Raw genomic sequence first — 14,795 nt, forward strand, 5'->3', positions numbered from 1 at the left:
TATTCTTAGTTGTTCCCCCTCATTGGGGAGTCCTCCATGTTATTCTTAGTTGTTCCCCCTCATTGGGGAGTCCTCCATATTATTCCTAGTTGTTCCCCCTCATTGGGGAGTCCTCCATGTTATTCCTAGTTGTTCCCCCTCATTGGGGAGTCCTCCATATTATTCCTAGTTGTTCCCCCTCATTGGGGAGTCCTCCATATTATTCCTAGTTGTTACCCCTCATTGGGGAGTCCTCCATGTTATTCCTAGTTGTTCCCCCTCATTGGGGAGTCCTCCATGTTATTCCTAGTTGTTCCTCCTCATTGGGGAGTCCTCCATGTTATTCCTAGTTGTTCCCCCTCATTGGGGAGTCCTCCATGTTATTCTTAGTTGTTCCCCCTCATTGGGGAGTCCTCCATGTTATTCCTAGTTGTTCCCCCTCATTGGGGAGTCCTCCATGTTATTCTTAGTTGTTCCCCCTCATTGGGGAGTCCTCCATATTATTCCTAGTTGTTCCCCCTCATTGGGGAGTCCTCCATGTTATTCTTAGTTGTTCCCCCTCATTGGGGAGTCCTCCATGTTATTCTTAGTTGTTCCCCCTCATTGGGGAGTCCTCCATATTATTCCTAGTTGTTCCCCCTCATTGGGGAGTCCTCCATGTTATTCTTAGTTGTTCCCACTCATTGGGGAGTCCTCCATGTTATTCTTAGTTGTTCCCCCTCATTGGGGAGTCCTCCATATTATTCCTAGTTGTTCCCCCTCATTGGGGAGTCCTCCATGTTATTCTTAGTTGTTCCCCCTCATTGGGGAGTCCTCCATGTTATTCCTAGTTGTTCCCCCTCATTGGGGAGTCCTCCATGTTATTCTTAGTTGTTCCCCCTCATTGGGGAGTCCTCCATATTATTCCTAGTTGTTCCCCCTCATTGGGGAGTCCTCCATGTTATTCCTAGTTGTTCCCCCTCATTGGGGAGTCCTCCATGTTATTCTTAGTTGTTCCCCCTCATTGGGGAGTCCTCCATATTATTCCTAGTTGTTCCCCCTCATTGGTGGAGTCCTCCATATTATTCCTAGTTGTTCCCCCTCATTGGGGAGTCCTCCATGTTATTCTTAGTTGTTCCCCCTCATTGGGGAGTCCTCCATATTATTCCTAGTTGTTCCCCCTCATTGGGGAGTCCTCCATATTATTCCTAGTTGTTCCCCCTCATTGGGGAGTCCTCCATGTTATTCTTAGTTGTTCCCCCTCATTGGGGAGTCCTCCATATTATTCCTAGTTGTTCCCCCTCATTGGGGAGTCCTCCATGTTATTCTTAGTTGTTCCCACTCATTGGGGAGTCCTCCATGTTATTCTTAGTTGTTCCCCCTCATTGGGGAGTCCTCCATATTATTCCTAGTTGTTCCCCCTCATTGGGGAGTCCTCCATGTTATTCTTAGTTGTTCCCCCTCATTGGGGAGTCCTCCATATTATTCCTAGTTGTTCCCCCTCATTGGTGGAGTCCTCCATGTTATTCCTAGTTGTTCCCCCTCATTGGGGAGTCCTCCATGTTATTCTTAGTTGTTCCCCCTCATTGGGGAGTCCTCCATATTATTCCTAGTTGTTCCCCCTCATTGGGGAGTCCTCCATATTATTCCTAGTTGTTCCCCCTCATTGGGGAGTCCTCCATGTTATTCCTAGTTGTTCCCCCTCATTGGGGAGTCCTCCATGTTATTCTTAGTTGTTCCCCCTCATTGGGGAGTCCTCCATGTTATTCCTAGTTGTTCCCCCTCATTGGGGAGTCCTCCATATTATTCCTAGTTGTTCCCCCTCATTGGGGAGTCCTCCATGTTATTCCTAGTTGTTCCCCCTCATTGGGGAGTCCTCCATGTTATTCTTAGTTGTTCCCCCTCATTGGGGAGTCCTCCATGTTATTCCTAGTTGTTCCCCCTCATTGGGGAGTCCTCCATATTATTCCTAGTTGTTCCCCCTCATTGGGGAGTCCTCCATATTATTCCTAGTTGTTCCCCCTCATTGGGGAGTCCTCCATGTTATTCCTAGTTGTTCCCCCTCATTGGGGAGTCCTCCATGTTATTCTCAGTTCTTCCCCCTCATTGGGGAGTCCTCCATGTTATTCCTAGTTGTTCCCCTCATTGAGGAGTCCTCCATATTATTCCTAGTTGTTCCCCCTCATTGGGGAGTCCTCCATGTTATTCCTAGTTGTTCCCTCTCATTGGGGAGTCCTCCATATTATTCCTAGTTGTTCCCCCTCATTGGGGAGTCCTCCATATTATTCCTAGTTGTTCCCCCTCATTGAGGAGTCCTCCATGTTATTCTTAGTTGTTCCCCCTCATTGGGGAGTCCTCCATGTTATTCCTAGTTGTTCCCCCTCATTGGGGAGTCCTCCATGTTATTCCTAGTTGTTCCCCCTCATTGGGGAGTCCTCCATGTTATTCCTAGTTGTTCCCCCTCATTGGGGAGTCCTCCATGTTATTCCTAGTTGTTCCCCCTCATTGGGGAGTCCTCCATATTATTCCTAGTTGTTCCCCCTCATTGGGGAGTCCTCCATGTTATTCCTAGTTGTTCCCCCTCATTGGGGAGTCCTCCATGTTATTCTTAGTTGTTCCCCCTCATTGGGGAGTCCTCCATATTATTCCTAGTTGTTCCCCCTCATTGGGGAGTCCTCCATGTTATTCTCAGTTGTTCCCCCTCATTGGGGAGTCCTCCATGTTATTCCTAGTTGTTCCCCCTCATTGGGGAGTCCTCCATGTTATTCCTAGTTGTTCCCCCTCATTGAGGAGTCCTCCATATTATTCCTAGTTGTTCCCCCTCATTGGGGAGTCCTCCATGTTATTCTTAGTTGTTCCCCCTCATTTGGGAGTCCTCCATGTTATTCCTAGTTGTTCCCCCTCATTGGGGAGTCCTCCATGTTATTCTTAGTTGTTCCCACTCATTGGGGAGTCCTCCATGTTATTCTTAGTTGTTCCCCCTCATTGGGGAGTCCTCCATGTTATTCTCAGTTGTTCCCCCTCATTGGGGAGTCCTCCATGTTATTCTCAGTTGTTCCCCCTCATTGGGGAGTCCTCCATATTATTCCTAGTTGTTCCCCCTCATTGGGGAGTCCTCCATGTTATTCCTAGTTGTTCCCCCTCATTGGGGAGTCCTCCATGTTATTCCTAGTTGTTCCCCCTCATTGGGGAGTCCTCCATGTTATTCTTAGTTGTTCCCCCTCATTGGGGAGTCCTCCATGTTATTCTTAGTTGTTCCCCCTCATTGGGGAGTCCTCCATGTTATTCCTAGTTGTTCCCCCTCATTGAGGAGTCCTCCATATTATTCCTAGTTGTTCCCCCTCATTGGGGAGTCCTCCATGTTATTCTCAGTTGTTCCCCCTCATTGGGGAGTCCTCCATGTTATTCTCAGTTGTTCCCCCTCATTGGGGAGTCCTCCATATTATTCCTAGTTGTTCCCCCTCATTGGGGAGTCCTCCATGTTATTCCTAGTTGTTCCCCCTCATTGGGGAGTCCTCCATGTTATTCTTAGTTGTTCCCCCTCATTGGGGAGTCCTCCATGTTATTCTCAGTTGTTCCCCCTCATTGGGGAGTCCTCCATGTTATTCCTAGTTGTTCCCCCTCATTGGGGAGTCCTCCATGTTATTCCTAGTTGTTCCCCCTCATTGGGGAGTCCTCCATATTATTCTTAGTTGTTCCCCCTCATTGGGGAGTCCTCCATGTTATTCCTAGTTGTTCCCCCTCATTGGGGAGTCCTCCATGTTATTCCTAGTTGTTCCCCCTCATTGGGGAGTCCTCCATGTTATTCCTAGTTGTTCCCCCTCATTGGGGAGTCCTCCATGTTATTCTCAGTTGTTCCCCCTCATTGGGGAGTCCTCCATGTTATTCTTAGTTGTTCCCCCTCATTGGGGAGTCCTCCATATTATTCCTAGTTGTTCCCCCTCATTGGGGAGTCCTGCATGTTATTCTTAGTTGTTCCCCCTCATTGGGGAGTCCTCCATGTTATTCCTAGTTGTTCCCCCTCATTGGGGAGTCCTCCATGTTATTCCTAGTTGTTCCCCCTCATTGGGGAGTCCTCCATGTTATTCCTAGTTGTTCCCCCTCATTGGGGAGTCCTCCATGTTATTCCTAGTTGTTCCCCCTCATTGGGGAGTCCTCCATGTTATTCCTAGTTGTTCCCACTCATTGGGGAGTCCTCCATGTTATTCTTAGTTGTTCCCCCTCATTGGGGAGTTCTCCATATTATTCTCAGTTGTTCCCCCTCATTGGGGAGTCCTCCATATTATTCTTAGTTGTTCCCCCTCATTGGGGAGTCCTCCATGTTATTCTTAGTTGTTCCCCCTCGTTGGGGAGTCCTCCATATTATTCTCAGTTGTTCCCCCTCATTGGGGAGTCCTCCATATTATTCTTAGTTGTTCCCCCTCATTGGGGAGTCCTCCATATTAATCTCAGTTGTTCCCCCTCATTGGGGAGTCCTCCATATTATTCCTAGTTGTTCCCCCTCATTGGGGAGTCCTCCATATTATTCCTAGTTGTTCCCCCTCATTGGGGAGTCCTCCATGTTATTCTTAGTTGTTCCCCCTCATTGGGGAGTCCTCCATGTTATTCTTAGTTGTTCCCCCTCATTGGGGAGTCCTCCATGTTATTCCTAGTTGTTCCCCCTCATTGGGGAGTCCTCCATGTTATTCCTAGTTGTTCCCCCTCATTGGGGAGTCCTCCATGTTATTCCTAGTTGTTCCCCCTCATTGGGGAGTCCTCCATGTTATTCCTAGTTGTTCCCCCTCATTGGGGAGTCCTCCATGTTATTCTTAGTTGTTCCCCCTCATTGGGGAGTCCTCCATATTATTCTCAGTTGTTCCCCCTCATTGGGGAGTCCTCCATATTATTCTTAGTTGTTCCCCCTCATTGGGGAGTCCTCCATATTATTCTTAGTTGTTCCCCCTCATTGGGGAGTCCTCCATATTATTCTCAGTTGTTCCCCCTCATTGGGGAGTCCTCCATATTATTCCTAGTTGTTCCCCCTCATTGGGGAGTCCTCCATATTATTCCTAGTTGTTACCCCTCATTGGGGAGTCCTCCATGTTATTCCTAGTTGTTCCCCCTCATTGGGGAGTCCTCCATGTTATTCTTAGTTGTTCCCCCTCATTGGGGAGTCCTCCATATTATTCCTAGTTGTTCCCCCTCATTGGGGAGTCCTCCATGTTATTCTTAGTTGTTCCCCCTCATTGGGGAGTCCTCCATGTTATTCTTAGTTGTTCCCCCTCATTGGGGAGTCCTCCATATTATTCTTAGTTGTTCCCCCTCATTGGGGAGTCCTCCATGTTATTCTTAGTTGTTCCCCCTCATTGGGGAGTCCTCCATATTATTCCTAGTTGTTCCCCCTCATTGGGGAGTCCTCCATGTTATTCCTAGTTGTTCCCCCTCATTGGGGAGTCCTCCATATTATTCCTAGTTGTTCCCCTCATTGGGGAGTCCTCCATATTATTCCTAGTTGTTACCCCTCATTGGGGAGTCCTCCATGTTATTCCTAGTTGTTCCCCCTCATTGGGGAGTCCTCCATGTTATTCCTAGTTGTTCCTCCTCATTGGGGAGTCCTCCATGTTATTCCTAGTTGTTCCCCCTCATTGGGGAGTCCTCCATGTTATTCTTAGTTGTTCCCCCTCATTGGGGAGTCCTCCATGTTATTCCTAGTTGTTCCCCCTCATTGGGGAGTCCTCCATGTTATTCTTAGTTGTTCCCCCTCATTGGGGAGTCCTCCATATTATTCCTAGTTGTTCCCCCTCATTGGGGAGTCCTCCATGTTATTCTTAGTTGTTCCCCCTCATTGGGGAGTCCTCCATGTTATTCTTAGTTGTTCCCCCTCATTGGGGAGTCCTCCATATTATTCCTAGTTGTTCCCCCTCATTGGGGAGTCCTCCATGTTATTCTTAGTTGTTCCCACTCATTGGGGAGTCCTCCATGTTATTCTTAGTTGTTCCCCCTCATTGGGGAGTCCTCCATATTATTCCTAGTTGTTCCCCCTCATTGGGGAGTCCTCCATGTTATTCTTAGTTGTTCCCCCTCATTGGGGAGTCCTCCATGTTATTCCTAGTTGTTCCCCCTCATTGGGGAGTCCTCCATGTTATTCTTAGTTGTTCCCCCTCATTGGGGAGTCCTCCATATTATTCCTAGTTGTTCCCCCTCATTGGGGAGTCCTCCATGTTATTCCTAGTTGTTCCCCCTCATTGGGGAGTCCTCCATGTTATTCTTAGTTGTTCCCCCTCATTGGGGAGTCCTCCATATTATTCCTAGTTGTTCCCCCTCATTGGTGGAGTCCTCCATATTATTCCTAGTTGTTCCCCCTCATTGGGGAGTCCTCCATGTTATTCTTAGTTGTTCCCCCTCATTGGGGAGTCCTCCATATTATTCCTAGTTGTTCCCCCTCATTGGGGAGTCCTCCATGTTATTCTTAGTTGTTCCCCCTCATTGGGGAGTCCTCCATGTTATTCCTAGTTGTTCCCCCTCATTGGGGAGTCCTCCATGTTATTCTTAGTTGTTCCCCCTCATTGGGGAGTCCTCCATATTATTCCTAGTTGTTCCCCCTCATTGGGGAGTCCTCCATGTTATTCCTAGTTGTTCCCCCTCATTGGGGAGTCCTCCATGTTATTCTTAGTTGTTCCCCCTCATTGGGGAGTCCTCCATATTATTCCTAGTTGTTCCCCCTCATTGGGGAGTCCTCCATATTATTCCTAGTTGTTCCCCCTCATTGGGGAGTCCTCCATGTTATTCTTAGTTGTTCCCCCTCATTGGGGAGTCCTCCATATTATTCCTAGTTGTTCCCCCTCATTGGGGAGTCCTCCATTTTATCTTTTTTTTTCAAAAATGTTATTTCAACCACAAAAGGCGAGTCCAGGTTATCGCAGTGACCATATGTACCCAATAATATTACAGATACATTGCAGTGATAGAGAAGTGGTTCAGTTGTTAAGTCAGAACATATATAATACTCTGAATAATAAACAATGAGATAGAAATCAGTAGAGAAAGGTTAATTGCGAATAAACGTGGGAAAAAGAAGTGAACAAAAGCGGGGGAGGGAGCCCTGGATGAACAATGGATAGTTGGTTATCGGGTATCCGATCATATCGTCCAATCTCGACAATCATGAGTTATGGAGGGTCAAACCTTCTTCAGAGAGGATAAACATATTTCAGAACTCCGTGTATGTTTCTTGTTTGTTCTGTGCTGTGAGATCTTCCACCTTACTCATCTCTTCTACTTTATGGAGCCGATAGTAGGGGGTGATGTGTTTTTCCACTTAAGGGGGATGCAGGCTTTAGCTGCATTTACCAGGTGTCGTAGCTCTCGTAGGATAGATTTCTTATTTTTGGTGGAATGGTCGTAACGTGTAATAGGAAGAAAGCTGGATCCTCGGTATTTTGTAATCTGTGAATTTTTGGATAATGTTCCGTACTTCCCTCCAGTATGGTGTTATCCTTCAACAGGACCAGAAAATGTGTAGCATCGTACCTCCCCCTCCCCTCCATATTATTCTTATTTGTTCCCTCTCCTTGGGGATCCTCCATATTATTCTTAGTTCTTCCCTCTCCTTGGGGATCCTCCATATTATTCTTAGTTCTTCCCCCTCATTGGGGATCCTCCATATTGTTCTTAGTTCTTCCCTCTCCTTGGGGATCCTCCATATTATTCTCAGTTGTTCACTCTGCTTGGGGATCCTCCATATTATTCTTAGTTCTTCCCTCTCCTTGGGGAGTCCTCCATATTATTCCTAGTTGTTCCCTCTCATTGGGGAGTCCTCCATATTATTCTTAGTTCTTCCCTCTCCTTGGGGATCCTCCATATTATTCTCAGTTCTTCCCTCTCCTTGGGGAGTCCTCCATATTATTCTTAGTTCTTCCCTCTCGTTGGGGATCCTCCATATTATTCTTAGTTCTTCCCTCTCTTTGGGGAGTCCTCCATATTATTCTTATTTGTTCCCTCTCATTGGGGAGTCCTCCATATTATTCTTATTTGTTCCCTCTCTTTGGGGAGTCCTCCATATTATTCTTATTTGTTCCCTCTCATTGGGGAGTCCTCCATATTATTCTTATTTGTTCCCTCTCATTGGGGAGTCCTCCATATTATTCTTATTTGTTCCCTCTCATTGGGGAGTCCTCCATATTATTCTTAGTTCTTCCCTCTCCTTGGGGAGTCCTCCATATTATTCTTAGTTCTTCCCTCTCGTTGGGGATCCTCCATATTATTCTTAGTTCTTCCCTCTCTTTGGGGAGTCCTCCATATTATTCTTATTTGTTCCCTCTCATTGGGGAGTCCTCCATATTATTCTTAGTTCTTCCCTTTCTTTGGGGAGTCCTCCATATTATTCTCAGTTCTTCCCTCTCCTTGGGGAGTCCTCCATATTATTCTTAGTTCTTCCCTTTCTTTGGGGAGTCCTCCATATTATTCTCAGTTCTTCCCTCTCCTTGGGGAGTCCTCCATATTATTCTTAGTTCTTCCCTTTCTTTGGGGAGTCCTCCATATTATTCTCAGTTCTTCCCTCTCCTTGGGGAGTCCTCCATATTATTCTTAGTTCTTCCCTTTCTTTGGGGAGTCCTCCATATTATTCTTATTTGTTCCCTCTCCTTGGGGATCCTCCATATTATTCTTAGTTCTTCCCTCTCTTTGGGGATCCTCCATATTATTCTCAGTTCTTCCCTCTCTTTGGGGATCCTCCATATTATTCTTAGTTGTTCCCTCTCCTTGGGGATCCTCCATATTATTCTTAGTTGTTCCCTCTCCTTGGGGATCCTCCATATTATTCTTAGTTCTTCCCTCTCATTGGGGATCCTCCATATTATTCTTAGTTCTTCCCTCTCGTTGGGGAGTCCTCCATATTATTCTTAGTTCTTCCCTCTCCTTGGGGAGTCCTCCATATTATTCCTAGTTGTTCCCTCTCATTGGGGAGTCCTCCATATTATTCTTAGTTCTTCCCTCTCCTTGGGGATCCTTCATATTATTCTCAGTTCTTCCCTCTCCTTGGGGAGTCCTCCATATTATTCTTAGTTCTTCCCTCTCCTTGGGGATCCTCCATATTATTCTTAGTTCTTCCCTCTCTTTGGGGAGTCCTTCATATTATTCTTATTTGTTCCCTCTCATTGGGGAGTCCTCCATATTATTCTTAGTTCTTCCCTCTCCTTGGGGAGTCCTCCATATTATTCCTAGTTGTTCCCTCTCATTGGGGAGTCCTCCATATTATTCTTAGTTCTTCCCTCTCCTTGGGGATCCTTCATATTATTCTCAGTTCTTCCCTCTCCTTGGGGAGTCCTCCATATTATTCTTAGTTCTTCCCTCTCCTTGGGGATCCTCCATATTATTCTTAGTTCTTCCCTCTCTTTGGGGAGTCCTTCATATTATTCTTATTTGTTCCCTCTCATTGGGGAGTCCTCCATATTATTCTTAGTTCTTCCCTCTCCTTGGGGATCCTCCATATTATTCTTAGTTCTTCCCTCTCGTTGGGGAGTCCTCCATATTATTCTTAGTTCTTCCCTCTCGTTGGGGATCCTCCATATTATTCTCAGTTCTTCCCTCTCCTTGGGGATCCTCCATATTATTCTCAGTTCTTCCCTCTCCTTGGGGATCCTCCATATTATTCTTAGTTGTTCCCTCTCCTTGGGGATCCTCCATATTATTCTTAGTTCTTCCCTCTCGTTGGGGAGTCCTCCATATTATTCTTAGTTCTTCCCTCTCCTTGGGGATCCTCCATATTATTCTTAGTTGTTCCCTCTCCTTGGGGATCCTCCATATTATTCTTAGTTCTTCCCTCTCGTTGGGGATCCTCCATATTATTCTTAGTTCTTCCCTCTCTTTGGGGAGTCCTCCATATTATTCTTATTTGTTCCCTCTCATTGGGGAGTCCTCCATATTATTCTCAGTTCTTCCCTCTCCTTGGGGATCCTCCATATTATTCTTAGTTCTTCCCTTTCTTTGGGGAGTCCTCCATATTATTCTCAGTTCTTCCCTCTCCTTGGGGATCCTCCATATTATTCTTATTTGTTCCCTCTCCTTGGGGATCCTCCATATTATTCTTAGTTCTTCCCTCTCTTTGGGGATCCTCCATATTATTCTTAGTTCTTCCCTCTCCTTGGGGAGTCCTCCATATTTTTCTTAGTTCTTCCCTTTCCTTGGGGAGTCCTCCATATTATTCTTAGTTCTTCCCTCTCCTTGGGGAGTCCTCCATATTTTTCTTAGTTCTTCCCTCTCCTTGGGGAGTCCTCCATATTATTCTTAGTTCTTCCCTCTCTTTGGGGATCCTCCATATTATTCTTAGTTCTTCCCTCTCCTTGGGGATCCTCCATATTATTCTTAGTTCTTCCCCCTCATTGGGGATCCTCCATATTATTCTTATTTGTTCCCTCTCCTTGGGGATCCTCCATATTATTCTCAGTTGTTCCCTCTCCTTGGGGATCCTCCATATTATTCTCAGTTGTTCCCTCTCCTTGGGGATACTCCATATTATTCTTAGTTCTTCCCTCTCGTTGGGGATCCTCCATATTATTCTTAGTTCTCCCCTCTCCTTGGGGAGTCCTCCATATTATTCTTAGTTCTTCCCTCTCCTTGGGGATCCTCCATATTATTCTTAGTTCTTCCCTCTCTTTGGGGATCCTCCATATTATTCTCAGTTGTTCCCCCTCATTGGGGATCCTCCATATTATTCTCAGTTGTTCCCCCTCATTGGGGATCCTCCATATTATTCTTAGTTCTGCCCTCTCATTGGGAAATCCTCCATATTATTCTCAGTTCTTCCTTCTCATTGGAGAATCCTCCTTATTATTCTCAGTTGTTCCCCCTCATTGGGGATCCTCCATATTATTCTTAGTTCTGCCCTCTCATTGGGGAATCCTCCATATTATTCTCAGTTGTTCCCCCTCATTGGGGATCCTCCATATTATTCTTAGTTCTTCCCTCTCCTTGGGGATCCTCCATATTATTCTTAGTTCTTCCCTCTCTTTGGGGATCCTCCATATTATTCTCAGTTGTTCCCCCTCATTGGGGATCCTCCATATTATTCTTAGTTCTGCCCTCTCATTGGGGAATCCTCCATATTATTCTCAGTTGTTCCCCCTCATTGGGGATCCTCCATATTATTCTTAGTTCTTCCCTCTCCTTGGGGATCCTCCATATTATTCTTAGTTCTTCCCTCTCATTGGGGAATCCTCCATATTATTCTCAGTTGTTCCCCCTCATTGGGGATCCTCCATATTATTCTTAGTTCTGCCCTCTCATTGGGGAATCCTCCATATTATTCTCAGTTGTTCCCCCTCATTGGGGATCCTCCATATTATTCTTAGTTCTTCCCTCTCCTTGGGGATCCTCCATATTATTCTTAGTTCTTCCCTCTCATTGGGGATCCTCCATATTATTCTTAGTTCTTCCCTCTCATTGGGGAATCCTCCATATTATTCTTAGTTCTGCCCTCTCTTTGGGGATCCTCCATATTATTCTTAGTTCTTCCCTCTCCTTGGGGATCCTCCATATTATTCTTAGTTCTTCCCTCTCCTTGGGGATCCTCCATATTATTCTTAGTTCTTCCCTCTCTTTGGGGATCCTCCATATTATTCTTAGTTCTTCCCTCTCTTTGGGGATCCTCCATATTATTCTCAGTTGTTCCCCCTCATTGGGGATCCTCCATATTATTCTTAGTTCTTCCCTCTCTTTGGGGATCCTCCATATTATTCTTAGTTCTGCCCTCTCATTGGGGATCCTCCATATTATTCTTAGTTCTTCCCTCTCATTGGGGATCCTCCATATTATTCTTAGTTCTTCCCCCTCATTGGGGATCCTCCATATTATTCTTAGTTCTTCCCTCTGAATGAGGAGTCCTCCATATTCTTCTAAAGCCCCATACACACTATCAGTTTTTACTTCAGATTTACCAAAACCATATAATATGAGGTCACACTTCAGGAGTTTGAGTTTGTATGCAATCAGGTCGGCCCTTCACTACATGGTTTTGATAAACCTGAAGGAAAAACCCAGCAGAAAATCTGATAGTGTTTATGGGGCTTTAGTTGTTTCCTCTCATTGGGGCATCCTCCATATTATTCTCAGTTCTCCTTCTTCTTGGTGAATCCTTTATATTATTCTTAGTTGCTCCCTTTAGAAGGGGAATCCATCAGACACGAGCCACACGTGGATCTCTAGGTTGGCCGACTCCAGCTTCTGTTGTTAGGAGGAGCAGTAAGCGTGGTGTCCATTGTTATTGCTGAAAAGTAGAAGCAGGGGATGAGTATGTAATGAGCATATCTGTATAAAGATTAGACATTCCCCTCAGACCTGGAGGCATATTCTCTCCCCAGCAGCTGCCAGTGAAGGCGCCCCCCACACAGTAAGCACCGATGTTATAGATTCACGTCACTTTTATATCCAGTTTTGTACTTTTCTCTAGAGTGGTTTTCCGGCTGTGATGGAATTAAGCTTCTTCTTGTGTCCTTCAGCTTTTAGTGAGGTGGGAGGCTACAATGCCCTGATGGAGAAGTACATGAATGCTACACCCAGCAACCTGGGCAACATCTCATTCGCTTGCGCATCTCCGCGCTCAGATGCTCTGCACTTGCTGCGGGATGCCAAAGATGGGGATCTACCTTGGCCAGCTGTGATCGTGGGACTGTCCATTGTGGCCACCTGGTATTGGTGCAGCGACCAGGTAATTCCCATTTTGTACACCTACCTGTGATCTGCCCCCAACTATCATCACTAGTGTAACCTCAATGCAAAAACAAACAACCCAGCCTGAAGGCCTAGACTGCTGGACCCATCATGGAATGAGGCTTCTGATCACTGTACTGACCTCCAGTGAAGTCCATGAGACGCCAGATAACCTGTAATGTGATCCCTTCTGGTGCCCTTTGTACCTGGATCCGATCTTCTCCACCATCTTGTCCTCCACCCATTACTGTGCTTCTGGTTCTTCTCACGGACCTCATACACCTCTCCCAGATAACGGATGTAACCCCTTTTGATGTCTTCTGTACAGGAATTTTCACCCATAGCTGTGCTTCTGGTCCTTCTCATAGACCTCGTACACTTCTCCCTGACACAATATAACCCATAACGTGATCCCTTCTGGTATCCTCTGTACCGGGATCTTCACCATCCTCTCCTCCACCCATTACTGTGCTTCTAATTCTTTTTATAGACCCCATAAAACTATCCCAGACTCCAGATAACTGATAATGTGACCCCTTCTGGTGTCCTCTGTAGAGAGATTGTCTCCACCATCCTGTCCTCCACCCAATACTGAGCTTCTGGTCCTTCTCATAGACCTCTCCCAGACAACTGATAATGTGACCCCTTCTGGTGTCCTCTCTACAGGGATTTTCTCCCATAGCTGTGCTTCTGGTCCTTCTCATAGACCTTGTTCTCCCGGACACAATATAACCCATAACGTGACCCCTTCTGGTCTCCTCTGTACCGGGTTTTTCTTTACCATCCTCTCCTCCTAATACTGAGCTTCTGGTCCTTCTCATCCACCTCTCCCAGACACCAGATAACCGATAATGTGACCCCTTCTGGTCTCCTCTGTGCCGGGTTTTTCTTTACCATCCTCTCCTCCTAATACTGAGCTTCTGGTCCTTCTCATCCACCTCTCCCAGACACCAGATAACCGATAATGTGGCCCCTTCTGGTGTCCTCTGTAGAGAGATTGTCTCCACCATCCTGTCCTCCACCCAATACTGAGCTTCTGGTCCTTCTCATAGACCTCTCACGCCTCTCCCAGACACCAGACCAAAAAGCATGTATGGACGCAGTCACAGAGGATGGAAGGTCGGCCTTTTGGCTGATTACCCTCCCCCCTCCCCCCCCCATCCATCTCTTTATAGTTCTGCACTTCACATGGTGATTTGTGACGGAAGCCGCTATAGACAGGTAGAGATTTGTACCAAAATTCTTTGTGAATTCAATAACTGGACAATTGTCCTTTGATATTTCATTTTCTCTCAACATTTGATTTTGGAAAGAAACTTCCTGAACAGAAATCATATTCACTGTTAGAAAATGTTCTCATCGTTCAAAAACGAATATCGATTCCACCCGACGGACCAATCAAAAATCAAATGATTTTAATATAAATAGTTTTGAGTGAAATTCTACCAGTGTGCGGCCATCTTTACTCCAAAATGCTGCAAATACCGTTTCCTCTCTGGTCCTCCCTCTCCGGTGCTCCAGGAAGAGTAATAGCCCCACCCCCATCACAGGCTGTGCTCCTATAGACTTTACAGAGGAACAAAGTGGGTGTGTCTATACTGGAGAGGGGCGTGTCAGTCCTGGCCTGTTACTGAGAGCTGATTACTAAGTGCAGACCGTATACTCCTCCTTCTGTAGCCTTCCGGTGAGAGGAGACCATCCCAGCCAGAGAAGAGCCCAGCTCTATGTTGTCTGATGATGTCATAATGAGTCTGATGATGTCATAATGAGTCTGATGATGTCATAATGATCCCGTCTCTCCAACCTCCAGGTCATCGTTCAGCGGTGTCTGGCCGCTCGCTCTCTCAAGCACGTTAAGTTGGGGTGCGTTCTGTGCGGTTATCTGAAGATCCTGCCAATGTTCCTGATGGTAATGCCCGGAATGATTAGCAGAGTCCTCTACACCAGTAAGAGTGCTTCAGTGTCCTATACATCCCAGTCCTCCCAGTTCCCATCCCCCAATGCCCCTGTCCTATACATCCCAGTCCTCCCAGTTCCCATCCCCCAATGCCCCTGTCCTATACATCCCAGTCCTCCCAGTTCCCATCCCCCAATGCCCCTGTCCTATACATCCCAGTCCTCCCAGTTCCCATCCCCCAATGCCCCTGTCCTAT

At 46.2% G+C, this 14,795-nt stretch overlaps 1 protein-coding gene across 1 annotated transcript in view; it reads left to right on the forward strand.

Moving 5' to 3' along the window:
• LOC143981287 (sodium/glucose cotransporter 2-like) overlaps positions 1–14,588 on the forward strand; it is a gene marked incomplete at its 3' end in the record, with an annotated part of 47,923 nt that extends 33,335 nt beyond the window's left edge. Inside the window, 2 exon segments of the mRNA XM_077479085.1 lie at positions 12,432–12,640; positions 14,453–14,588. Of these exon segments, the coding sequence (XP_077335211.1) occupies positions 12,432–12,640; positions 14,453–14,588 (345 nt within the window).
• Positions 14,589–14,795: the final 207 nt, after the last annotated feature.

The sequence above is a fragment of the Lithobates pipiens genome, unplaced genomic scaffold (genome assembly GCF_037356315.1).
Source record: "Lithobates pipiens isolate NorthernLeopardFrog02 unplaced genomic scaffold, aLitPip1_a1.2 Scaffold_132, whole genome shotgun sequence".
In the NCBI taxonomy this organism is placed as follows: Eukaryota; Metazoa; Chordata; class Amphibia; order Anura; family Ranidae; genus Lithobates; species Lithobates pipiens.